The sequence below is a fragment of the Rhinatrema bivittatum genome, chromosome 1, assembly GCF_901001135.1.
Source record: "Rhinatrema bivittatum chromosome 1, aRhiBiv1.1, whole genome shotgun sequence".
Classification (NCBI taxonomy): domain Eukaryota; kingdom Metazoa; phylum Chordata; class Amphibia; order Gymnophiona; family Rhinatrematidae; genus Rhinatrema; species Rhinatrema bivittatum.
The window spans coordinates 386007185-386033882 of NC_042615.1; the positions used below are offsets into that span (position 1 = coordinate 386007185).

At 42.2% G+C, this 26698-nt stretch overlaps 1 protein-coding gene across 3 annotated transcripts in view; it reads left to right on the top strand.

Moving 5' to 3' along the window:
- Nucleotides 1-26698, top strand: part of LOC115091242 (low-density lipoprotein receptor-related protein 2-like) — a 271760-nt gene that overhangs the window by 239268 nt on the left and 5794 nt on the right. For all 3 annotated transcript variants that reach the window (XM_029601348.1, XM_029601358.1, XM_029601367.1), the window contains 2 exons: nucleotides 912-1380; nucleotides 6738-6876. In XM_029601348.1, the coding sequence (XP_029457208.1) occupies nucleotides 912-1380; nucleotides 6738-6876 (608 nt within the window). The remainder of the gene's footprint in view (nucleotides 1-911; nucleotides 1381-6737; nucleotides 6877-26698) is intronic.

Below are 26698 nucleotides of genomic sequence, written 5' to 3' on the forward strand. Positions count from 1 at the left end.
GGTAAGTGCTGTGCACTGTCATGCAGGTGGTCCCTGGATAGTACAACTCCCAAGCTAGGTCTTCTGCTTCCCAGATCAACGGACTCCTGCAGAAGTGAGGTTCTCTAGGAGCATATAAACTTGCTTCTGTTACTCAAGCCAGAGATTCTTGATTACTGATTGTCAAAGCTGTGGGAGTGCTGGGTCTACAGAGAACATTGGTGCTATTGGTCCTTTTCTAACCATAAAGACCTACATCTGTTTTAAAGCTTTGAGTGCTAAGGAATTAATAGAATAAAAGGAGCAACAAAGATGCTAGTTAGAATGATACTGGGGAAAGTTGCTAGCATTTTACTTGGTTGTGCAAAGTACAAAAAAATTACTGTTGGGCAACAGGTAGGTTACTATTTGCCCCTAGCACAGTTGAAGTAACTGTAGTGTTGCAAGCCAGTGTACTGCAAAGAACAGGAAAGACAGTGAAGGGCAACAGGCACATGGCTTGTGCTACTTATTGGCTTTAGTTCACTACTGGAGAGAAACTCGGCATGCTTGCTGAGCTGCTACACTGCAGTCTGTCACCATCCTGCTAGATTCCTAGAAATGTTTCTGGTTTTGCTTGTTTAATCTTTGTTACATGTGACACTCCTGGTCTATCTACAACTTGGTGTACCCCAGGATCTGTCTCTCACAACAAAATCCCTTGTTCAGGTTTAGTTTTGGGATAGTTTGAGCTAGTGTCACTATACTTCCATGCTTTACTTGTTGCTTTGCCTTATTTTCATAAAGCTTTGCCTTCATATTAAACGCACTTTTTTGTACAGGGAATGGAACCCTATGTCAAACTATTTCAGTATATACAACACCACATGTCCTGTTATCATAAAGTTTGCTGGACTTCTGTTCTTTTGCCAACTTTTTCACCTTTTCTACAGGTGAGCACCTAGAGAAAGCAAAGAAACCTAGCTCTGCAAGAACCCCACAACCTGCCACCTTGCCACCTCTTCTACCTCCAAAACTTGCTCCACCTGCCCAAACTTCAGGTCGAGAGAAACCACGTGGGGGCACACCATATCCATCCAGGGAACAGAGCCGTGGAACCCTTCCTCCCAGTTCTCAGAGCAGCACAGAACCTGAAAGCTCTTCTGCCCTTGAAGACCTGGAAAGGAATATAGAGTCCAGACCTTGCAGCAGCGATCTTTGTAATGCCAGAGGGGACTGCATCTTTGAAGATGACAAAGTGAAGTGCAACTGCATGCTGGGATATACTGGTGACTTCTGTGAACATGAAGTGGTAAAGTCCATGACTGCTCCACTTGTTTTGGGAACCCTTGCAGTCCTGTTGGCTATTGTGGGAGCTATAGTTGCATTTGCTTACATAAAGAGAAGAAAGATCTTGGAACGGTAGGTGCATTATTTTAAAGAGAGCTTTTATGTGAGCAGTGTTGCTTTCTACAAAAAAAGCAACAGCAATGGTGCTGTCTTGATCAAAGATTAAAAGCAGAGCTCCTATAAACAAATTAACTCTGTGTTAAGAAAATAAGTGGCAGATTTGGCATCCTCTGCACTCTGTGATTTGTTAGAGGTTAACTTGCCAGCTAATGGCCTAGCTCAGAGATTCCCAAACCTGTCCTAGGGGACCTCCATAAGAACATAAATTGCCTTACTGGGTCAGACCAAGGGTCCATCAAGCCCAGCATCCTGTTTCCAACAGTGGCCAAACCTGGCAAGTACCCAAACACTAAGATGAACCATGCTACTGATGCCAGCTCATCAGGCTTCAAGATATCCACCACAAATGTGCATGAGAATTTGCATGCTATGGAGGCAGTGCATGCAAATTTCTCAGGCATATTTGTGATGGATATCCTGAAAACCTGACTTGGGTCCTCCAGGACAGGCTTGGGACCCACTGGCCTAAATGAAAGGAGTTGGAAGTGCTTGTAGCCAGCTGCTCCATTCCTTCCTCAGCTGGAATGCCTGACTTCTAGTTTGGACCAGGGGAGATGGCTTGTTTAGTTTGGTGTTTTTTTTTTTTTTCCCCCTAGAACTTCCACTCTTGACGCCTTCACTTTAGTTTTTTGTTGCTGTAGGCAGGAGATTCTGCTACTCAAGTATTGTCTTGGAATTTTCTTTTTTTTTCCATCCAAAGCAACAAATATTGCTTTTCATGTCAGTGCATGCTGTTAAAATTTTGTAAAAATGTAGGATCCTGCTAAAACAGCATAATTTGTTTCCTATGAATACCTGTAGCAGATCCCCAGTAGCAGGCAGTGGGGGAGGGCTGAATCTGATGGGCTACATCGTTCTCCATGCCTCTTTCAAGTAAATTACACAGCTGTGAGGATGCTGGGGTTCCTCCAGTGAGGAGGTTTACGCCTCTGGTACAGAAATGGGACAGCACTCAGTCCATGCAGATCAGTGGGTACTCACAGGGGCTGATCTGTCTGGAAGAGCATGCACTCTTGCAATAAAAAAGAGACCAATATTGGTGTTAAATGAATACAATCTTTACTGTAACAATGATGTTTGATAGTACTGCAAGAACCAGTGGCTTCCTTATCCATGGAGCATCTCCTAGCTATTCTCCTTTTCCAACTGACCCAGTCTCCACTATTTCCTCAAGGAGGGTGGGATGATTTTTTTTCATTAGCAATCATAAAACGGAGGGCATTCCATATTTAGTACAAAAATAGCTGTTACAATCTTTTCATAATTGTAGAGCCCCAGGTCATCTCCTTTGCTTTTAATTCGGCACAGAGGGATCAGCCCCAAGAACTGTCCTTCCAGAGTTGAGGGTTTGCCCTTCTATCAGGAACTAATCCATACCAGATTAATGCTTCATGTCTCAAAAATCCTAAAATTTTCTTAATTCTCCTATATCTCTCCACTTCTCCAACACTCCTAGGTCAAACTATCAGGGGAGCAGAAGACTTATCAGTCCTCTAGGGTATATGCCAAAAGGAAGACCCTTTGCACATGCTCAGGGGAAAATGTATATCCTTAAGATACCCCCACCTTTTTGTAGGCTAAAGGCAAGGGGGAGGGACCCAAAAATGCAAAAAACCTAAGATTCTGGGGGAAAAGGGGCAAAAATAGCAGGGTTTACACACCCTTAGAAAAAATTTGATGTAAGTATACCTGCATAGACATGACCCTGAAGTAGACTGCAGCCCCTTATCTTGCTTTTACCTAATCTCTCAAACACTGGCCAACCTGTCCTCACTGTGTTCTAGGGCAGTGAACAACCTTCCAGGGTGCCACCAGCAGCAGTGAGCCAGGAGAAAGGCAAGAGGCCAACCTCTGGGGCCTAGTGGAGTGCAGTACCATGGGGAAAGTGCATGCAGCTGCTGGTGGACCTCATCCCACTGGTGGTTGAGCAAAGGACACCCTTTCTGTCTGTGCAGGCCCTGCAGTATTAGAACTCATGGGAGTTGCACTTTCTCTATGCTGATCTCATGATGTATGAAGTCAGCATGCTAGCCCCACCAATTTTTAATGTGGCCTGCACAGAGGCGGCAGCAGAACAGGCTTCAGTTTCAGAAGCAGCAAAAAGTGATTGGCTTTTTCCCAACAGCCACATGGCAACAGCGTTAACAGTGGCAGCAGAGAAATGAGTCTCTGAAGGCAAGTCCCCTCTGTTTTGCTGGCAGCCTCAGTGTGTATAAATGGGAGCAGGTGATGTGAAATGAGTCTGTGGGTGAGAGCTTATGTGAGGGAATCTGGAGTAAAAGCTTTTGTGTGGATGGGGGAGGAGAGGGTCTTAGAGCCAGTGTGTGGGTGTGTATGAGAGCATGTGTATGTGTGACATTGTATGCAAGAACAAACATGTGAGTGAGAGGATAGTTTGTGAGTGAAAGAGGATAGAGTTTGTGAGTCCTTCTCCTCTAATCCAATACTGCTAATATGGTTCTTTCTGGATGAGATTCTGCTTCCATTAACACTAATACTGAGATCCTGGGCCCTTGGGTTCTCAAAATAGTACTCAAGGGGAAACTGAAGAAGCAATAGGGGTGGAAAAACTTCTTCTCTCAAACTAGTCTCTAAAAATGTGGACCAAAACATAAGGGCAAGGCACTTTAGTTTGTGCCAATTCTGGTTTTGTTCACAGAAGCCTGGTTAAAGTCCTTTTTTCTTGGAAAATGAGCAAGCAGGGCAGACCCACAACAGGGTGATTAGAAATAGTTCCAAGATATGGTCAGTAGGGGCTTTTTTTTTTTATCCTTAGTTTTAATTATATTGGGTGTTTGCTATTTTGAATTGATATAGTTTATTGGTGCTTGGCAATTTTTTAAAAAATGTATGGCTTTAATAGATGTTCTATTTGTCACTGTTGAAATGTACTTAGTATGATTCTACTATTGATACTTTGTTTTTGTTTCATGAGGAACGGTGGTTCTGTTTTTCTATTGTTAAACACACAAGTCGGACTTCGTAGGTTTCCATTTCAGTTTGTCTGCATATTGCTGGTTCTAACGTGTGATCCTTTGTTCTGTATTTGAAGCTCTCAGCTTTGCACATGTGATCAAGGTGAGAGATTGCTTGCATGTAGTGTCTGTGTAGGGATCTATAGCAATCAGGGATTTTTTGTTTTCCCAGTAGGTAGTGTATTGGTATTCTGGGGCCCAGTTTAATATTTAAAATGCTGCTTTTTCACAGGTGGGGTTCTTTGAGTTCTTGGTATTAATACTGTTATAAGTTTTACTGTATAGATTGAGGGGTTTTTTGTTTTGATGGAGGAAGTTGTGTTCACAATGTGTCTAACAATGGAAGACGTTTGTGCTGCTATTACTGTGAGATGCCTATCTGGATGTGGTGTGGTATCTTCCTGTTTATCTGATTGCCAAATAGGCGATCACGCCGCCAGCCAAAATCTCAAAATTCCACTTTTGATTCTCTTCAGGTTGCTGAAAGGAGCAAATGGTTGAACGGGTAATTGGTTGATGAGAGACTGACATGACAAATATGATGTAACCCAACTTTGGGTGGGGGCCCACAAACTATATGGATGGAAGGTGGGGCCATGGCTGTTTGTTCTGCCCTGTTCTAGGATAGAGTGGGCAACTGTTTCACTTTTTTGCTGTCCTACCAAAAGATAATCGGTATGCATGTTCTAAAGATTATATCAATCTCATCACTTTGAAAGTTTGTACTCTGGATATGTAACCCCTGGGTGAGAACCTGGATACTGAACCAAAGGCATACAGTCAATGGTCAGACCCTATTTGCCACTGTTCTCCAGGATAGATTAAACTGAGTGAGTGGTCCCAGGGCCCCCTGTGTGTGTGTGTGTGGGGGGTAGTTTAGCTTCAAGACCCTTTTGACTAGATCCCAAATACACAGCCCCTTAGGACCTCTTGAAAACAAAACTGGTAATCTAAGTGACAAGCTAGAAGATGAATGGCTTCCAACTCTTTACAGATTAAATGGATGAAATAGGTCTACAGCTATTAAATGTATGTACATTATGGAAAAGTCATCTGTGAATTTACTGATCCCATAAGCTTTAATTTGATTAAGCCAATTCCTTAATTTCCTCCTTGCAATTACTCTGAAGAAAGTGTATTCCTTTTCCAAATTCCCAAATTTAATTTAAGCCTCCTCCCACTGTATAATGGGCAGAAACTTTGTCCCAGTTCATACCTCCTTGTCTTCATAAACATCCTGTTCCCTTCTGGAAGTAGAGTGGGTACTCTCCTCCCAAGTTTAGATCACTAGGATCGGTAGAAAAAAATACTTTAACCTCAACTCATTCACGCTAGATGTGGCGTGGAATCCACTTGTCAGGGAAATAATACTGCTAATGTTCTTTCTGGATGAGATTCTGCTTCCATTAACACTAATACTGAGATCCTGGGCCCTTGGGTTCTCAAAATAGTACTCAAGGGGAAACTGAAGAAGCAATAGGGGTGGAAAAACTTCTTCTCTCAAACTAGTCTCTAAAAATGTGGACCAAAACATAAGGGAAAGGCACTTTAGTTTGTGCCAATTCTGGTTTTGTTCACAGAAGCCTGGTTAAAGTCCTTTTTTCTTGGAAAAATAGTACTGAGCAAGCAGGGCAGACCCACAACAGGGCACTCAAGCACAAAAGCTAAGAATCCAAAGAAATCCACAATTTAAAATGGTGGTAATGGTTTATAGGCTGCTAAAGCAAACATCTGTTCCCACATGGAGTCAAAACCCCAACCGCTACTCACTAATCTCCGAAACTCCCTAGCAAGTCAGTACACTAAGGAAAATCAAATGTTCCTTACACTTTTTAAATGACCCTTAGGTTGTCTGGGAAAGAGCTGACCAAAGCATCCTATTGCAAAACAATTTTCAATATTTTCCTTTTTCTGTCTATATACTCTTGTATTTCAACAAATAGAGTACTGCTCTGATCACTTGCAGACAAATAAGAGCTCTCAGGATACTTCTAATACTGCTGTGTAGCTATCTACTAGCTGCTAGTGCAGTGTCAACCTCCCTATAGAAAGTGTTCTAATATAGAATTGGATACTTTTTCAATAAGTCTCTGCAATCAACAAAAATCCCAGCAGCATGGCTACATTTTAAGAGATTGAGCTAGGAATTTTAAACTTGTTGAACCACCTGATAGCACTTTTTCCTAATGGTCTCTTGGTTCAGACCAATGATGACTGTCTAACAGATCTCAGTATTGAAATGGATATGCTGATGGTATTTTGTACTGTTGAGATGTACTATAATTGTTAATAGAATACAAATGTACCTGCTCAAAAGCTTGTATTTCAATGCAGGACATCAAGCACAACCTCCTCCAGAACCTTGACCAGACAGCCAATGGAAGACAGTGAACCACAGGAGGTGGAAAATCTCTCTTCCAGTGCAACTTTTGTCAACCGTGCTTATGATACAGAGGCCTTGGCTGTGGAACAGGTAATAGCACAGCTTTCCCTTTTTAAAGGAATTTAATATACAAGTTCACGTGGCTTATACTAGTGGTTCTCAATACAGACCTTGGGTTACACCCAGCCAGTCAGGTTTTCAGGATATCCCAATGAATATGCATGAGATGGGATTGTATGCATATTCATTGTAGATGTCCTGAAATCCTGACTGGCTAGGTGTCCTGAGGACTGAACCTCTGGCCAATACAGCATTCTGTCAGAATGCAAATACTTAAGTCCTTGAGTTTTCCTGCTACCTTGAATTAACAATAAGACTACTGCTGTCAAAATTGGCACCCTCTGAACCCTCATAGTCATGATTAAAGATAAACATTTTGAAAATATGGGGTTAAATGTAAAACTAAGTTGGAGACTAAAACAGTGGTTCTCAACTCAGTACAAAGTCAATTTGATTTTCAGAATATGGACAAAATATGCATGAGATTCATTAGGCAACATATGCAAGATATCTCCTCATACTCCAGGATATGACTACCCACCCTTAAACTAGTCCAGGGCACACTTCTGCAGAAATCAAGAACTATCTTAATACCATGCCATGGGGCAAAGCCCCTTATGGTGGATGACAGAACCCAAAGGTCTCGCAGATAAATCAGAGGTGGCAGGGACAGGGTAAGACTACTTAGCTTACTTCTTTCAAGGGATAGTTAGCACAAAAGTTGCTGCCACAGAGTATGAAACTTGGCCTTAGCTTGCAGGTTCACTGCAGCACTCAAAGTTCTGTTAGCAAAGCTGTCTTGGCAGAGCTTTGGGGAATCTGTGGGGAAAAAGCCCTTAGCAAAGGCTTTCAGATAATGACTCTTTGGATAATGTCTGTCTGGGTAGTCAAATCCTTTCTCAGTCAAACCTCATTGAATATTCAGTTCCATAGGCTCCAACATTGACCTGGATTGGATATTGCAACCTCCTGTAGAGACAAGATTGGTGGGATTCAGATGTCATCTTCTGAATCCCTATGCATAGGAAAATTTCACTTGGGTTAGTGAAGTTGGGTGTCTGTTATCAAAACAGGTGATAGAACAATACACATTTCAAAGCTGGATACAAAGATTTTACCAAGGACATGTTTTTCATAGTTGTGTCCAAGGTTCTCCTCTGCTAGGAGGTGATAACTCTCTGATATGGAGAAACAATTGGTCTCTTCTCTATATGAATCAGCCTTGTACAAAGTTGCCGAAATCATCATGTGGCTGCAGACTCCATATTTGTTGCTTATGCTGCACTTTTTGGTTCAGTCTGGATGCATATTAGTGGGTTTAAGTTCAATGATGCACATACTATTTCTTATAGTTCCTCTCCTCCCCCCTCCCCCCTTTTTCTGAGATGGAATGTGCTGCAAAGGATGCAGTGCCCCATACACCTAACTAGCAAAAATATCTGTGCAAGTTGAGATCACTTAAGGTATCATGTAATATCCCAACTCAGTAACTTGGTGTTCCACTAAGTCTTGTAAATGCAGTGGAGTAGAAGTAAAAGTACTACCCACAAGAAATTATGGCCTTAATCTTTCAGGTCATAAAAAACAAAATGCATTGTATGAGCAAAAGAATGCAAAAAGTAGAAATGGCATAAGTCAAACAGTGTTTATGATGCCCGTGATGTAGACACTTTTTAGTGATCTGCAATCTGTATGATGTCCTGATCCACGGACAGTTCAATAGTGCAAAAGTCATTAGTTAGCAGAGATTTGTTGGACTTTAAAGTTAATAGCATGTCCCTGAAACACATCCAGGATCTCTGAGGGGAAGGTTATGGTTCTAGGTAACAGGAATATTCCTCCCACATCTACTATGGAATTCTGAGGAACAGTAATAAAACACACATTACTTGGCAGATGTATACTGTGAAAAACAGATTTACTATGAAAAACTGTTCTCATTTTGTGATGTGCTAACTAGCCAAACATCAGCAGCTTTGGCATCAGAGAAATCATCATACTTAGTAATAGATACTTTGTCTTCTGAAAGTGTATAAGAGAAATGTAAAGAGCTTCTGTAGTATCTTTCAAAAAGGGCTTACCAGGACACAACCTATGTATGTCCTTTGTGCACTGGCACAGCTCTAAGGGGCCAATATTAAGTAGGAGGAAAAACAAAACTAAAGTTTAAAAAAGAAAATGAAGAAAAACGCCAGCAGTTAGGTGCAGGAAATGGATGGACGCTAAACTGACAAGCATCCATTTCCTTAACCCCCCTGGCTGTGCAGTGTTTAGGCAAACTACAAACTCTGCATCTGTTTTCCTAACTGGCAGACAACAACCCTAGCACCTCCTTGCTAATGTGACCCCCCCCTCATTTAAACATTTCATGGCACCCTCTGCTGGGGTCACATTAAAGCAGGCGCTGACTGATCAGCACCTGCTTTCTGTGCATATTTATTGCATCGGCCCCCAAATTAGATACTAAGTATTGCTGAGGGTTGTCATACAAGCTAAAATATGTTTACAAAAGAAATTATTGGATCTTGCACGTACGCTAATCACCTGCTTTAATTGCCTTTTGTGTTACTTGATAAATGTTAACTCAAAAACATAAGCAATCTCCATTTTGTCTAGCTCTACATACACACTGTAATAGAATGGCACTTCCCATGTGGAAGGCAATCTGAAGTTGCTCAATGGAATTGAGTAATCTTAGCAAAAGCATCAGTAATCTCTGGCAAAACCAGATAAGTAGGGATCTGACCTTGCATAAAGTTACTGATTACTGTTTAACTCTCTAATTTATTGGTGACAGCTTGAATAGGTATGTAACCCTTTCTTGGCAGATAGCATATATGCTGAAGGGCCATAAACAAATATATAACTGGGGCTGTCCACACACTTCACCCTCCTAGAAAGGACCCACACCTTGGACTCAGGAAAGGGGAATGAAGGCTAACCTTCTTGGCCCAGGAGTACTGTCTTCACGTGTGTGTATTACCAAAGCTCTTTGGGATAGGCACACTAACAAATCAGGTTGGACTCACTAGTTGGGTGTTCAAAATAAAGCTTACTGTAATTCCTCTTAAAAGAATCAATAGATGCAAAACAGTGTCAGATACTTCCAGTGCTCCTAGATTTACATGAGACAGGATATGAATGTGTTCTAGCTCTGTGGAAATGTCCTTCCAGGCAGGGGTGTCGAGCATACGTATCCTCCATGATAAGGAAAAATAATTGCCCCAAAGGGCCTGGGGTATCCTAACCATAATGGATATCCTATCCAGTACTTAAGGTCCATGAAGAATCCTGTACTCCAACCTGGCAATGTCCTGTGTGCTGGGCTGGAAATGCCAATGGAGGTATCCAGATGGTCCTATTTTCTTCCTCCAAACTCCTCTTCAAAAAAGATGTAGATGCAGCCTTCCAAGAGGAAAGGCCAGTCACTGAAAGTCCTTACAGCATCCAGCTCTGGGAAGATAGGGTGGCGGAAAAACAGCTTCCTTCCCTTTTGATGAAAAAACTAAATCTGCACAAGACATTCCTTTTCTCTGCATGGTTTACTGAAGCCTCATCTTGAACTGGGCAAAGAGGTACACAGCTCTCTCCTGAGCCACTGAGCAGGGGATTCTTCTGTCAGATTTCAGGGCAAAACTGGTAAATCTTCAGAAAAACCTCAAAAATCTCTTCCCCTCTTCCTCTCTTCCTCTCCAGTCTGCTTCTGGGGGCCCTGACAGGGCTGTCTCTCCCTCTGTGCTGAGGGCCTAACTTGGAGAGCACACTGAAAACACGCTGCCTCTTTTAATAGCGAGGCAGTGAGGATTTGATTTCCAAGGCTCACCTCCCCTCTCCCACTTGTGGCCTAGGAGATCTATAAGCAGCCTCTGGGGGAGGGGCCTATGCAGGAATGCTGTCTCCATTTAAGCTGATAAAAATCCTAAGGACCTAGGAGCTATGGTCAGTTAGTGGCTGACAAAGGTCTGACTACCAGAACAATGAGTGTTCATTGACCCTTTTAAGTACATTCAACTCATGTCCATGTTGATCAATGGCTTGTGAATATATAAATAACTGGCATGAGTTTTTCAGTGTCATGCCATGAGTAACTTAACTGCCCAGAGCAAAACTGAACTGATGTACTCATATCAGCTTGTAACTCTCAAACACTATTCTGTACATTTCTCACAAACAGCATTTGTTAGACAGATAGAAAGGACAATTTCCAGTTGTGGACTAGCTTTACCTATAGCATCTCTTATCCAAATTAAGACAGTTCCTAAAGTGGACCCATTCAAGGAGGTCTTCACCTTCAATCAACCCAGACCTTGCCATCCAAGCAGGTTCCAAAGTCATGATTCTATTCTTGAAATGGATGTTAACCAAGAGATAAATATATTTTACAGATTGAGAACTAAACCGAAGGTTCTTTAGCTGATGCTGCGGAGGTTGCCAAGATGATTGAACATGGTCCTGCTTTAGGAACTGATACAGGACACTCCTGGATTCCTGATCACAGGAAACTAAAGAATAAAAAAAAACTGAAGTGCTCCCACAACAAATCCTGCAAATCTTAGATCGGTCTTGATCTGTCCTGACTGAATCATAATTTTCCTTCACACATTTTGTAATAGTATAGTCCATGTGTACCTGAAACCATTGTATACTGTACAATTTCATGTGAGGTTAAAATGTCTGGACCACATAGTGAAGATCCAGTGATGCATATACTTTCTGCTTAACTATCTGTGATCAGGAATCCAGGAGTGTCCTGTATCAGTTCCTAAAGCAGGACCATGTTCAATCATCTTGGCAACCTCCGCAGCATCAGCTAAAGAACCTTCGGTTTAGTTCTCAATCTGTAAAATAAATATATTTATCTCTTGGTTAACATCCATTTCAAGAATAGAATCATGACTTTGGAACCTGCTCGGATGGCAAGGTCTGGGTTGATTGAAGGTGAAGACCTCCTTGAATGGGTCCACTTTAGGAACTGTCTTAATTTGGATAAGAGATGCTATAGGTAAAGCTAGTCCACAACTGGAAATTGTCCTTTTCAGCTAGTTAAATTTTACTTTCTTTTGCCTTATCCTTTCCAAAATTGTAATGAACACCTTATCATAAATTTGGTATTTAGAAATAGTCCAGAGAGATCAGGAAGACTTTTCTACCTCCTAGTAGCCTATTCTAGGTTCTTTTGAGCAAATGTTCCCTGGTGTGCAACATGTTCATGTGCAGTTGTTGCACTTGCTAAATTAGTGTCTTGCATTCCTGCAAAGAAACATAGTTGATTCTCTGCATTGCACATGGTGACACTCATGTGGAACAATGAGGAGTGGTGCTGATAGCCATCAGTATCTGTAGAACTTGACATTTAAGTCAATTAAGCTACAGGCATTAACATCAGTAGCAAAAAGTCTTTGTACTAGTTGGCAATTCTTTTGCTGAGCTTTTCCCAGCCACATCTGTCAGCAATACAGGCATTTGCTTCTGAAAGCTGAGTGCTTCTCAGTTCCTCTGACCCAGGGAAGGGTTGATTCTGAGGAATCTCCACGTCCTTCTTCTCTTGAGGCATCTGTCACGCCTATTTAGGACAGCTTGGTGGGAATCTTTCAACAAGTGGAATCTGTTTTGTCAAGTTCCCTTGACAATAAGATTGTATGTAGTCCTTTCCTGCTTGGACTCTTGGAAGTTGGTCATCATGAGGCCCAATGTAATAATGTGACAAGGCCTTTAGGAGAAGTTCTGACCACTTCAGGTATCTTCTCATCTGGAAGTTCAGGGAATGCTTCTGCAATCAAAAATCCAAGAAATCATGTTTATAGTTTTCTTCTGGATGTGGGTTTAACAGGTGCAAGTCTGTGCCAGTTACCTCCACAAAGGGCATGGCACATATAGACAAACCTAACTCTTCAAAATGAGTTGGACAAAAGGCCAAAGGGTCTAAATTTTGTTGCCCTTTCCGAATCTGTACTATGAGGGTAATTGGGTATTCCTGATACATAAATATCAGCGGGACTTATTTACAAGTCACTAATGTCAAGGCACACTATTCCCCAAGTTTGTGAGGTAATGTCAGGGAAGCCCATGGGGTTATCTTACATTTGAATCCAAAGGATGTCATTTACTAAATCCACATATGCTCCTAGTCTAACCATCTGAGCCCAAAAAGTGGTAATTTCAGGTTTCTCAAAATAGAGAAATGTGTGTGAAACTCTTGATCACCTAATTTTAATGTAATGCTACAAGCTCTAACTAGTAACTTGGCATCTTGTCCTGCTGTCTTTATCCAGGTATTAGTCCATTTAATGAATTCCAATGCTATTTCACTCTTAGCTGGTGAAAGGGCTCACTGCAGTGACCATTCGCTACTTAGTAACAGGTAGGTTGGTTCCTCCAGTTTGGGACCTAGTTGTGAATAAATCAGAATGTTCTCCCTCCCAGTGTACATCAGTGAGTTTTCTGGGGTATGTCAGGCGTGAGCCTCTAGGCTTAGGTATTTCTACTTGGTAGGTCTCTGGTGGCACTTCACTCTGAAAGCCTGAAAATCCTCTTGAAGGAGCCCCCTGTCCAGCATGACCAAAGAGAAATATTACACATTTAAGAACATTCTCACTTTCCATTGCTTTCTCTCCAGCTCCTTTGCAATGGAGCTCTAGATTAGGATCAGCTGACCTCTGAATTTGAATTCTAATTGAGGTGTCTCTTATGTTGCACAGAACAAGAACTTTCAACCTTCCCTCCTTGTGGAGCCTTAGCATAAGGAATTGGGTTTGTCCAAGAAGTCTTGTGGACTCTGGGCATAGTCCATGATAGCAGAGAATCTTTTCACTAGTTAATTTCCCAGTAAAACCTCTTCCCCCTGATCTGAGTAATGATCACTGGGTCTTTGTCACTTTTCCTATCTAGATAATGAGCCACACCTTTCAAAAGGTTTTAAGACTGTTCCCTATAACCTGTTAAAGATTGGTCACAAGGAGTTGCCTAACTAGCAACTCCCTGCCCCCCCCCCCCCCCAACATTGAGTTTCTGAAAGAGGCTGTAGGTAACTAGTGTGACCCAAAGCAAGTTCACAGGGGCTTCACATGGAACACACTCTGCAATTTAATGACAGTATATTGTTGTCCTTGAGTGAAATTTAGACTCCATAATAGTGTCTGAAGTTGGAGCAGTAATCTCACTCTGAGATGTTTCACTTAGGACGGCTGACAGTTCACGTTCACCAGACTTTCCAAGATCTTGCGTTTTTACTCTTGGAGATCTGTGGAAAAGAGAAAAAGATGGCTAGTCACTTTTCTACAGGAGGTGAAAGGGGATCAGGAGTTTTCCACCTGGGAAGAACTAGGTACTAAGCTGCTCCTGGTCTTAGTCATCCTGGCTTGACCTTTCTGGATCCCTGCCAGTCAGCAGATTGGGTAGCAATTTGAGTGTAAAATCTGGCTGACAGCTTGGATTTCTCCCAACATGTTTTCAAGAGACCTGAGTCTGCTAGCTAGCTGGGCATCTGGATACTCTGCCTCTTCTGGTTCACAAATACAAGGCTTATTCTGCAAACTGGAGGATTTAAAATTTTTTTTCAAAATGCCAATCAGAACTATGCATAGCATTAACCTGTTTAGGCAATATGTTAATTCTATGTTTGCCATAGAATTATTTTAGTATCCGTTCTAGAGTTAGTCTGAGTAACTTCTCTAGAATAGATCATAAACCTGTGGCAAGATCGGGAATTTTGTTCCTGAGTTCCCTCCAGTGGTGATGGATGGTACTTTCAGGCTCTGGGTGAATATTTCCCCCCTTTGGCAGAATGCCCAGACTTCTGGATGGGGGATGTCACCCTCCAGTTTCAGAACATCTGAGAACACCAGACTGGGCTATTAATTGGAGGATCCACAACCAGCCGAAGATTCCAGTACCTCTGGGTTTTTAGCTTGTTCTTTTTAGATCTGCAAACACTTCATTGCTTTCCTTTATTGGCTGAGTATTCTTGCTGTAAAATATGCTGCAAGATAGCATTACGTGAAATCTCACTGATGCAGGCTTTTAAACTGACTCTGCTTACACATCAGTTACCTCCAGCTGTAAATTAGCTAGGTATACTTTTAAAGTATTAACTTCTGTTTCATAACTCTCAGATATAGTCAGTTAATTGGTTACCAATGCTTCTTAATGTTTTCATATCCCTTCTATCTGGGATCGGGGAGTGAAATCAAAATGCCTTTGTTCCTGTGCCCTCCATGGTGACAAGTAGCTTGCATTATCTGGCCAAGGCGGCTCTGTTCTTCCTCCATAACAGGCATTTGGAGAGAATTCCCAGTTTTTGGGACTGTATACTTTTTGGATAATCACTCTCCATTTAGAGCGCGTTAGAATATCCGGCCTGGACTTTTCCTGATAACTCGGAGCTCATTCTGTTTACAGAATTTTGTGCTTGCTCAATCCCTGAATACGAACTGTTCTAAAACACTTTCTTTGCCAGAGGATAAATCAGACACTTTTAACACCTGTGTGCAATGTTTGTGCAAAAGATTGATTTGGTTCACTGTTCTCCTGGATCTTAGCCAGTGAAGAATGCTCCCATTTCTACTTCATACTGCTGAGAAACTACGAGTTAGCTGCTGTCGCAAAGCAACTTATTCTTCCTGCTGCTTCATTACCTCTTCCAGTACTGCATTATTTTAGCCTGGTCAATCTCGTTGTACACAACAGCAATATGGCAAAAAAGTAAGTTCAAAATGCTTTGTAACTCATATTGGAAACCTGATCCTAAAATAGTGGGAATGGAAGCATTGTTAGGTAGTTGCCTGGGAAACCAGGCATGGAATCAATTATAAACGAAATAATTATGAGAATCTCTTTACCAAGCAGCTATGGCAAACCTGTATTTAGACTGTGAACTTCAGGAAAACCAGATTAACTTCGCACAATTATAAAAAAAACAAACTGTCAGCCTTGCTTTCTGCATACAGATGTAGGGTTTTTTCTCTAAGTATTCCTTGAAAGAACTTGGAACATACCATAAAGCGCTGCATAAGCAGTACAAAATTTTAAAACAAAACGCATCATTCACCAGTCTTTTTAGACAGGAATGCAGTAAAGCCATTAATTCCTATGGTGTAATATTAACCCTTTACAGGTAAGGATAGAAAGATTCCAACTTCCCACTATGGAATTAGTGTCAACATATACTGTATCAAAGCTGTCACTTGTTGCTTTAACAAGAATTTCCTTGCTTAAAATAGACAACCTCCATGCAAGTAATCTGCATATGCTCTAAACATCTACAGTTCAATGCTCTATTATATAGGAGTATCTGGGGTGAAGATACCTTACAGTAGATTACTATTTTTTATTTAGTCAGTTTTATATACTGATGTTTTACATTCACAACTGTTTACAAATTCATTACAAAATCAAGTTAAATAAAAGCCTTAATTTAACTAAAAATACTAATTTATAGTAATTAAAGGTAACAATACATAAAATTTTTAATAAAAATCAAAGTTAAATCATTAGACTAATATCTTTAGGATATAAAAACAGAGGAACAAAATTGAGAGAATTATCCAACCTAAAACAAAAATTACTGGCTAACATCAATTCCATATACTTCAAAAAGCCACATTTTTAGTGCCTTTTTAACAATTTCAAGTCTTTCTGGAGTCTTAACTCAACAGGTAAAATATTCCACAATTTCAGTCCAGCTAATGAAACAGCTTTCTCTGACTGAGGTAGATGCAACAGATTTAACCAATAACCTTGTGATATGAATTAATACATTTTAGGGAGCAGTTACATTCCTTAAGGTAGCCAATTCATTTTATTTAGCAGCATAAGAGAGAGAAAAGGGGGGAGAGCAGTTTAACATAGGACAACTTTCTTTTCTTTGGAACTTAAAGTACTATTGCTAACTACATGGCCTTGTGCTATAAAACTAAGTCCAGCTTTGCTCTTAGTATTTATGCAATGCTAATCTAAATAACATAGCTGAAAGGTAATTAAGCCACTGTTCTCACACTTAAAACAGTACAGGGAACAATCCTGTAGAAGTCAGGAACTCTCAATACCACACCATGGGGTGAAGCTCCTTAAGGTAGAATACAGAACCCATTAAGGTCTCGGACATCTCTTGAGATGACTGACTGTAGGAACAGAGTAAGATTTCTTAGCTTTTTACTTCTTTCAAGGGATAGTTTGTTGCTTCTGTTTCAGAGCAGATTATGAAAATGTCTTAGCTTGCAGGTCACTGCAGCACTCAAAGCTGTTAGCAAATCTCTCTTTGCAGAGCTTTGGAGAATCTGGGGCGGGGGGGGGGAAAGACCTTTAATAAAGGTCTCTTCAGATAACATCCCTTTGGATAATGTCCGTTGTCTAGATCATTCAGAATTTTTTCTCAGTCAAATCTCCATGCATATTCAGTTCCATAGGCTCCAGTGTTGATCTGGATTGGATGTTGCCACTTCTAGACACTAGGGGTGTGCATTTGTTTGCAACGTATTGGCAATCCGCAACGTATAGGGCCGTATTTGTGGGGAAGCAAAACGTATCCCGATTCCCACATACAATGAATCTTCACTGATTTATTTGGCCATCTAAAAGAGTGAATTTAAACAAAACCCCCACCCTCCTGACTTCCCCCCCCCCCCCCCCAAGACTTACCAAAACTCCCTGGTGGTCCAGCAGGGGTCTGGGAGTGATCTCCTGCACTCGGGCTGCCAGTAATCAAAATGGCACAGATAGCCTTTGCCCTTACTATGTCACAGGAGCTGACCAATGGCACCGGTAGCCCCTGTGAAATAGTAAGGGCAAAGGCTATCAGCGCAATTTTGATTACTGGCAGCAGATGGCCCGAGTGCAGGAGATGGCTCCCAGACCACCAGGGAGTTTTGGCAAATCTTGGGGGGTCAGGAGGGTGGGGGGTTGTAGTTAAATTTTAGCCGGGAAACGAACAAGAATGGAATGGATCGAGGCCCCCATTGCCGAATGCAATGTATCTGCCCCCCCACGAATACCGAATGTAACATATGCAGTCCCTCTGCACATCCCTAATAGACACAAGATTGGTGGGATGCAACTGTCGAAGTCTTAGTCCCAATGCATAGGAATGTTCACTTGGATTAAAGAAGTTGAGTCCATTAGAAAAACAGGTACTAGATCAATACTCCTTTTCATAGCTGGATACAAAGTTTTTTAACTAAGGACACATTTCTTAGTTCTTGAGTCCAAGATTCTCTTCTCTTTAGGGATGTGACACACTCTCTTCTCTATGAATCATTCTCATATGAAGTTGCCAAAATCACATGGCTGCAGACTCCATGTTTAGGCCTGCAGTAGACCTCAAGTTCAATGATGCACATCCTTATTTAGGATCACTGTCATTTCTCCTATAGAACCCACCATCATGTACTTGCAGTTAGGATGATTTTTCCTTATGTGCAGGACTTTTCACTCTTCTACATTTAATTTAATCTGCCATTCAGTTGCCCAGTCTTCTAGTCTCCCAAGGTCCTTCTACATTTCCTTGCAATCTGCTGCTGTTTTAACAAATTTGAATAGTCTGCAAATTTGATCAATTCACTAATTCCCTTTTCAAGATCATTTATGGATGTTAGACAGCACAGGCCCTAGTACTCCACTAATGACTTTTCCCTATAACTGGAAAACTGACCATTTGTTCTCCTCTGTTTCTGGCCTTGTAACCAGTTACCAATCCACAACAGAACACTACTTCCTATCCCATGACTTTGTAACTTCCTGCCAGGACTTTGTAAAATGCCTTCTGAAAGTCTACATATACTATATCAACTGGCTCACATTTGTTTACACTTTCAAAAAAATACTGGAAGATTAGTAAGATGACACCCCCTTGCTAAAACCACATTAACCCTTCCCTGTCTATTTGGCCAGTGAGTTTTGTTTAAGAATCACTTCTACCATTTATGCCCAGGATGATGATGGGCTCACAGGTCTGTTCAAGCAGGGCGAGCCTGTCTTGCCCTGCGGACATAACTGTAGTCAAGAGAGAGAAAGGAAGGGCGGGACATTAGGTTAAGGGGGAAGGAAGAAAAGGGGGGGGGGAAGGGAGAGCGAGGAAGACAGTAGCCAATGGGGGGAGTAGAATTCAAATTGGAGAACGGGATTGGCGGGTAGGGAGGAAAAAGGAAAGGAGGGGGAAATAACTGCCAGTCGGTGAGGAATGACCGAGGCAGCAGGTTGAGGCTTGCCCAACCTCCCACCCGGTATTTTGGAAAGTGTGTTTTTTTGGGAATTGTTGTATTCGTCGCAGTGGCGGTAAACCCGAGCCTCAAATGTTGTTTATTGCATTGTGTTGTTAAATTTACAAGGGGGGGGGGGGAATCTTGTGCAGTGCGGGGGGGCTGCTGCACGAGATTGCCAAAGAGCAAGAGGGGGGCCGATGCTCGGAGGCTTTACAGGGGGATGCTCTACCACTGGAAACGGTGGGGGGCGCTGTTGGACTGTTTACTAGGGGATGCTCTACCACTGGAAACGGTGGGGGGCGCTGTTGGACAGTTATCCGAATTGGGGGGGGGGGGATTGTTATATGATATTATAAGTACTTGGCGAGGCTCGGGTTAATATAATAAACTGCGGCCTGTATTACTCCAAAGAAAGTGTGATGTGATTTGTGGGAAAGTGTTGAAACAAAAGGGGGGTTATGAGGGGGGGAAAGGAATGAGTGAATCTTGCATCTAGCAGTTAGTAGCTTCCCAGATCACCTCTGGAGTCCTTTTTTTAAAAATAAGAGTATATCTGCCACTTTCCAGTCTTCAGGAATCATGGCTGCTTGAAAGGATGCAGATTACTAGTAACAAGCTAGTAACTTCATATTTTAGTTTTTAGAACTCTGGGGTGGATGCCACCTGTCCCGGTGATTTACCATTTAATTTGTCAATCTGATCTGTTACATTCTCCATTGCTGCAGATATTTTAGTTGCTTTTCTTCCACTATTAGTTTTTCAGGTTGGGGAATGTTCCCAACATCCTCCTCTGTAAAGACTGAAGCAAAGAATTCAGTTTTTCTGCTTTTAATGGTTATAGTGGCCCAACTGACACTCGCAGATGTTTTGCTTTGAATGTACCTGAGAGCTTTTTTTGCCTCACTGGCAAGCTTGGTTACTGGTGGTCAACTTTTTCAAAGCTTTTCTACTTTGTCATCCATTATGAAATAAAGTAAATGGGGTACTCCTGTGCTGACTTTCAGAACCTCATGCAGGCATCTCATTCACACATGGAGTATTTCAACCCAACTGATGCTTAATTTGGGAAGAAAATGTGCTAAACACAGAACAAAGTATTAGGGATGTGAATCGTGTCCTCGATCGTCTTAACGATCGATTTCGGCTGGGAGGGGGAGGGAATCGTATTGTTGCCGTTTGGGGGGGTAAAATATCGTGAAAAATCGTGAAAAATCGAAAAACCGGCACATTAAAACCCACCCCCGACCCTTTAAATTAAATCCCCCACCCTCCCGAACCCCCCCCCAAATAACTTAAATAACCTGCGGGTCCAGCGGCGGTCCGGAACGGCAGCGGTCCGGAACGGGCTCCTGCTCTGAATCTTGTCGTCTTCAGCCGGCGCCATTTTCCAAAATGGCGCCGAAAAATGGCGGCGGCCATAGACGAAAAAGATTGGACGGCAGGAGGTCCTTCCGGACCCCCGCTGGACTTTTGGCAAGTCTCGTGGGGGTCAGGAGGCCCCCCACAAGCTGGCCAAAAGTTCCTGGAGGTCCAGCGGGGGTCAGGGAGCGATTTCCCGCCGCGAATCGTTTCCGTACGGAAAATGGCGCCAGCAGGAGATCGACTGCAGGAGGTCATTCAGCGAGGCGCAGGAACCCTCGCTGAACGACCTCCTGCAGTCGATCTCCTGCCGGCGCCATTTTCCGTACGAAAACGATTCGCGGCGGGAAATCGCTCCCTGACCCCCGCTGGACCTCCAGGAACTTTTGGCCAGCTTGTGGGGGGCCTCCTGCCCCCCACGAGACTTGCCAAAAGTCCAGCGGGGGTCCGGAAGGACCTCCTGCCGTCCAATCTTTTTCGTCTATGGCCGCCGCCATTTTTCGGCGCCATTTTGGAAAATGGCGCCGGCTGAAGACGACAAGATTCAGAGCAGGAGCCCGTTCCGGACCGCTGCCGTTCCGGACCGCCGCTGGACCCGCAGGTTATTTAAGTTATTTGGGGGGGGGTTCGGGAGGGTGGGGGATTTAATTTAAAGGGTCGGGGGTGGGTTTTAGGGGGTTTTAGTGTGCCGGCTCACGATTCTAACGATTTATAACGATAAATCGTTAGAATCTGTATTGTATTGTGTTCCATAACGGTTTAAGACGATATTAAAATTATCGGACGATAATTTTAATATCGTCTTAAACCTACAAAGTATACATCCTTTGTTACAGCCATAGCCTATCTTTAGACTTAATAAATAAATATATATTTTTTATAATAAATCATGTTAAAGGCCTAGGAAAGAGTATTAGCTATAGAAGCAAGAATAAATCGTTTTGGTTTTTTTTTTGTTTTTAAATCCCATTAATACTGCTGTAGTGCTTGGCCAGCTGCAGTGTAACTTGTGTTTAGTGTAACCCCTGAAAACTGGCAGCATCCATACATACAAAGGTTTAAAAAGAGGCCTAGTTCAACAGGTGACCCAGGTTCAATGCTGGACCTGGCTAATCTTTGAAGTGACATGGGTTAGAGCACTGCGAAGGTAGAATCTAACTTCTGGAAGGGTAGGTGTCCTGGCTGTCTCTTCGCGGTAACACCTACTGGTAAGCAGGCTGCACATGTTCAGAAGAACTGAAGACGAAGCCCCTCATCCAAGAACCTTTTTTTTTCTTTGGCAGCTGGAAAGGGGAAAGACATAATAGAAACAGGAGGAACCTTCATAAACTGCAAATGATTCTCTTGCTTAAAAGGACTACCACAGCAAATGCCCACCTTGAGCAAAACATAGACAGGTATAACAAAAAAAAAATCCTGTCACCTGGACAAGCTTCCCCAGAGCCCTTGAAAAAGGGTATGCATTAAGGGAATATACAGATCTCTTAAAAAAAAAAAAAATTTACAGGCAAGTTTGAGCAATTCTGCCATTTGTCATGCCCATCCTACTTTAACCTTTAGAAAGGTCTGATGTAAATTATGCACTCTGTAGAGAAGGACAACATAGGTGTGGTTTAAAAAAAAAAGTGAATGAACTGTAGTTGTGAAAACTAAAATCCTTTAGCTAAAGAAAAGGTAAGCTACTCTGGCAGTCCAAAATGCTTGCATATAGCTATCCACTCTGGCTGTCCAGACAAATACCATTATCCCACTTTTTCTGACAGCTCAGTATAATTATATGAAGCTACATTTGCCACATGGTCTTATCTGGCATCTGATAAAATGAAGGGTAATATTAATGCCATATCTTTACAAAACTTTATAAAGAGGAGGTGGTGCCATGGGTTTAATAGGGAGCAGGAATGCCCCTTCTGTCCAGCAGTGTTCATTATCAAAATTCATTGGCGCTAGTATTCTTGCAGTTCAGACTAGTGTGACTAGCTTACAAGTTTTAAAAGTGCTTATGATTTAGGCAGAAGTGGCATGGTGGGCAGGCTGCTCTTTGCAGAAGTACAGTAGCTTCCCACTCCCCACCCCCAGGTCAATGGGGATTGTTTGCCATAAAATCCCCACTCTGGGGGTTCCCTATTCCACCTCCCAGGGCAGAAGTTTGGTCTAGCAACATTTTTCTTAGATGTTGCAGGCTGCTTGGCACTGCCAAACATTGCTGTTTCCACTCCCCCCTGTAACTTGTTAGAATGTCAAATTTACTTGGGATAGCAGTCAGACTGGTTTGTAACCCTATACCCAGGGAAAGAAAGGTTAGGGTTTCACCCTCTCAGCAATCCATCCAAAACAACTTCCCCAGCCGGGAGTGCTTCATTGAGTTGCTCTTGGCAGCACGGTGCTTTAAGCATTGCTGTTCTATTGATGCATACTAGTTCTTTTCACGGGGCAGACATTTGTAAACTTGTGCTGCTGCTTTGGACACCTGCTAATTTGAATGGACATACTTGTAGATTGTCCTAGTTTCCTCCGGATATCTAACTTTCTTAGAGCCTTCAGTTAAATGCACTCCTACCTGTGAGGAAGCCCCTGACCATCAGTCTCTTGGCTGTTGGTCTGTATCAGTCTCCGTTCTGGTAGAGGTTCATATTCCTCCACTGAGCGACTTGGCTAGTTAGACAGAAACCTACCCAGCTAACTTTAAGATACCCAAATAAGTATATCTGGCTAACTTTGACAGCCTTATGACACAGTTAGCCAGTTAGATTAATTCTGCTTCTTCCCAGAATGCATACTTCCTGCCCCAGGAACACCCCCCCATCTTATCCAGCTAAGTAGTTAGCCAGAAATTTAGCCACCTAAGAGCTAAATATAGCTATGTAAGCCATTTAGATGGATTAACTACTATGCTATCCATCTAAATGGCTTTTGAATATGAACCTTATATCTGCAGCCAGGCAATGCAAAAATCATTAATCCATATATGGTTTCATTAATTCCTCCATTGAGGATGGAAGATGGACTTTCAAAATAGGAAATGAAATAAAGGTTGAATAAAAAAAAATGCATAACTTTCAGACTACGTATTTAAAAAAAAACAAAAAAACTACAGAATACTTGGTAGTATAATCCAATTTTTCCTTAAAGTAGCTAAATTCAGGCCTAGATTTACAGGCAGGCTAAATAGACCTGTGGCTAGGGTGGCAAAACTTTGGGGATTGGACAGCAGGTCTCCTGTGCCTGCTGCCCCACAGGCTGCCAGTCCCATTTCAGACCTCCAAAAGCTTCTGCTTCACCTCTCCGCAGCAGTAAGCCTGGGGACTAAGCCTGCACACTGGCCCTGCTGCCTCTGGGCTTCCACACAGGAGGCAGAGCCTGTGACTGTAGGCTTAGTCCCTTATGCTCCCTGCAGAGGAGGATCTTGTTCCTGAAGCAAAGGTTGAGGGGATAGAGGCATGGCCCTGGCACGAATAATACCTAGGTGGTAGCATCTGCCCAAATCAGCCACAGGCTTTGACAATTAGTGTCCATCAGTGCTGTTTTCTATTAATATGACCTGATTAACAGCAGCTGCTTCCCTGCAGAACTGAAGCCTGGATTTCTCTTCCAGCCTCCTTTTTCACACAAATGATTAAGGTTCCCTATTAGCCTGAGAGAATATAAGCTTATTCTGAACCTCTTCCCCAGCTGCAGCTGGTTGCTACTGGATCAGTCTAAGCAACAGGCAGGACACCTTGAATGAACTCTGCTTTGCAACAGTTGTTAAAAGAACCTCAATCTTATTTGAAAAGGGAAGGAAAGTGCCCACAGATTGATGCAATATGTGCGCAGGAAAAATGCACACCCATTCACCTCTCCCAAGTGCTCAATATCATAGGAAAATGAGCCACTGCATTAAAAAGTTGATGCTAGGGGAAATCGTGTGTTCCTAGTACCTCAATGGCATCCAGTGCCTTGGAGAAGTGGCTATGCCTGGGTTAGGAAAACAGATGCTTGTAAATTGAGTGTTTTCCTAACCTAAACGCTGTCAAGTCCTTTTTTTTTTTTTTTTTTTTTTTTTACTTTGCTTCTGTGGTTCCTCAGACTTAATATTGCCATAAGTCAGATGAACCACAGAAAAGCAGTATTTCTAATCAACTTTTGGGAGCTCCTCCAAAACTTAATGCCAGCTCCAGGGCTGGCATTAATTTGAGGGTTAAAATGTGTGCGTTGTATGCACGTTATTTTTTACATTGGGGGGGTACCAGCTAATAGCCTCAACATGACATTTACATGTGGTGAGCGCTATTGGCTACATGCTGGTTTGGATGTGCATTTTGGACATGCTAATCACCTTATTGTATAAGGGGTGTTAGACACACATCCAACCACAGGGGTTAACCTGTGTGCTAGCCTGAGAGCTCAGTATTGCATCAAGCCTGGCAGTAGGCAGAGCCAGTGGAAGAACTAAACAGTTGCTAGAGCACCACAATTTAGGGGGTGGCAGCAGCACAGTATTCCATTACCATCAGCCCTACCTTCTTTTCAAGCTCTGGGACTCTTTCCTTCTCAGATCACGCATCCTTTCCTGGGTTCTGGGAGTCTTGCTGCAGGAGACTCATGGTCTCTGGGGATTAGTTGGTGCTCCTAGCACTGGGATAGAGATTCCTGCAGGAGTATTGGTGGGAGCAGGCTTGGTAGCTTGGGCTGAAAGCAAGGAAAAATGGGGATGGTAACAGGGATGGGCATTTGGAGGATGCTGTAGCAGTTTCCTCTGTCCCACCTCTCCACCTGCTCAATGGTGGTCCAGGCGAGTTACTCTTCTCTACCACCAGCTCCCAACTACTTTCCACTAGCTGCACTGTATGCTTGGAATAGACTTCTTGTGTCATGCGCCTTCTCTTGCCTTATTTGAATCTAGTCTAAAACCATCTTTGAAACTGCTTTTAAATCTTAACCCAATTATCCTGCTCACGGCTATTTCATATTTTGAATAAACGGAAAGAGGTATCGAAGAACTGAAGAGTGAAGGCTCTTGTAGGTGATTAAGTGGAGCTTGAACTATATGTGAAACTGGATATGAAGCCCTGAGTTGGTTGGTGGGATGATAAAAGGGTTGCTAAATAGAAGAAATTGATTCACCATATGTTACTTGTAGCTAGATTTGTAATGGCAAACAAATGGTAATCTGTTCCCACTGTAGCACATTGGAGGTCTCAGGTGCATAATATAGTTCTCATTGAAAAGCTGACATAAGTTGAAAAATCTGATGGAATTGTTTGGTAAAACAAATTGGAAGATGTTTAAGGGGTCTAGAGAACGTCCCATTCTATATATCTATCCCCATAACTCGTTATGCCATTAATCTAGGCATAATCATTAATTCAGATCTTTCCATGAAACAACAAATCTCTTCACTCACCAAAAAATCCTTTTATAAACTACGACTATTAAAACATCTTCGACCGTTACTTTTTTTCCGTGACTATAGAACCATTCTTCAATCACTAATATTTTCTGGATTAGACTATTGCAACGCACTCTACCTAGGATTACCTGATTCTTCTTTACATTCCCTTCAATTGATTCAAAATAGTGCCGCTCGAATATTAACCAGGACCCCTCTACATAGTCATATCACCCCAATCCTCCAATCGTTACATTGGCTCCCAGTAAAATTTAGGATACAATTCATCCATCTGGCTTTGCTCATCATTGCGGATCTACAAACCTACCCGTCATTTACGTTCTCTTACCCAAAATCTTCTAGATATCCCCTCTCCTAAATTAGCAAGGCTAGAAGTCACCCGAAAACGAGCCTTCTCAGTTGCGGGACCCATTTTATGGAATTCCCTTCCCAACCCTCTTCGTTCAATTTCAAATCCTTCCCATGTCAAGAAATCACTCAAAACTTATCTTTTTCAATTAGCATTTAAAACACCCACTCCAGAATAAAAATAAAGTCGCATTCACTCCTTCATTTACAGTCACCATCATACTTCTCAACTCGTCTTCATTTTGTTTCCCCTCCCTTCCTTTGTTTCCCATCTGTTCCCTACGTTTTGGACACACTCTGTGATTTCTCTACCCCCTTCCCTTCCCCCCCCCCCCCCCTATATTATTAGAAAAGTCCCTTGGCAACAGTTTTTATATTTTTATTTACTTTATTAAACACGTGTTTATTTTTAGCCGGAATTCGTTCCGGCTATTAAGCAATTTTATGTATTTTAATTTTATTTAATTACCTTTTTCTTTTTATTCTTTTATTTTATTATTTTTCTCTAATGTAAACCACTTTGACAAAATCTAATTTTATAAAGTGGTATATAAATTCC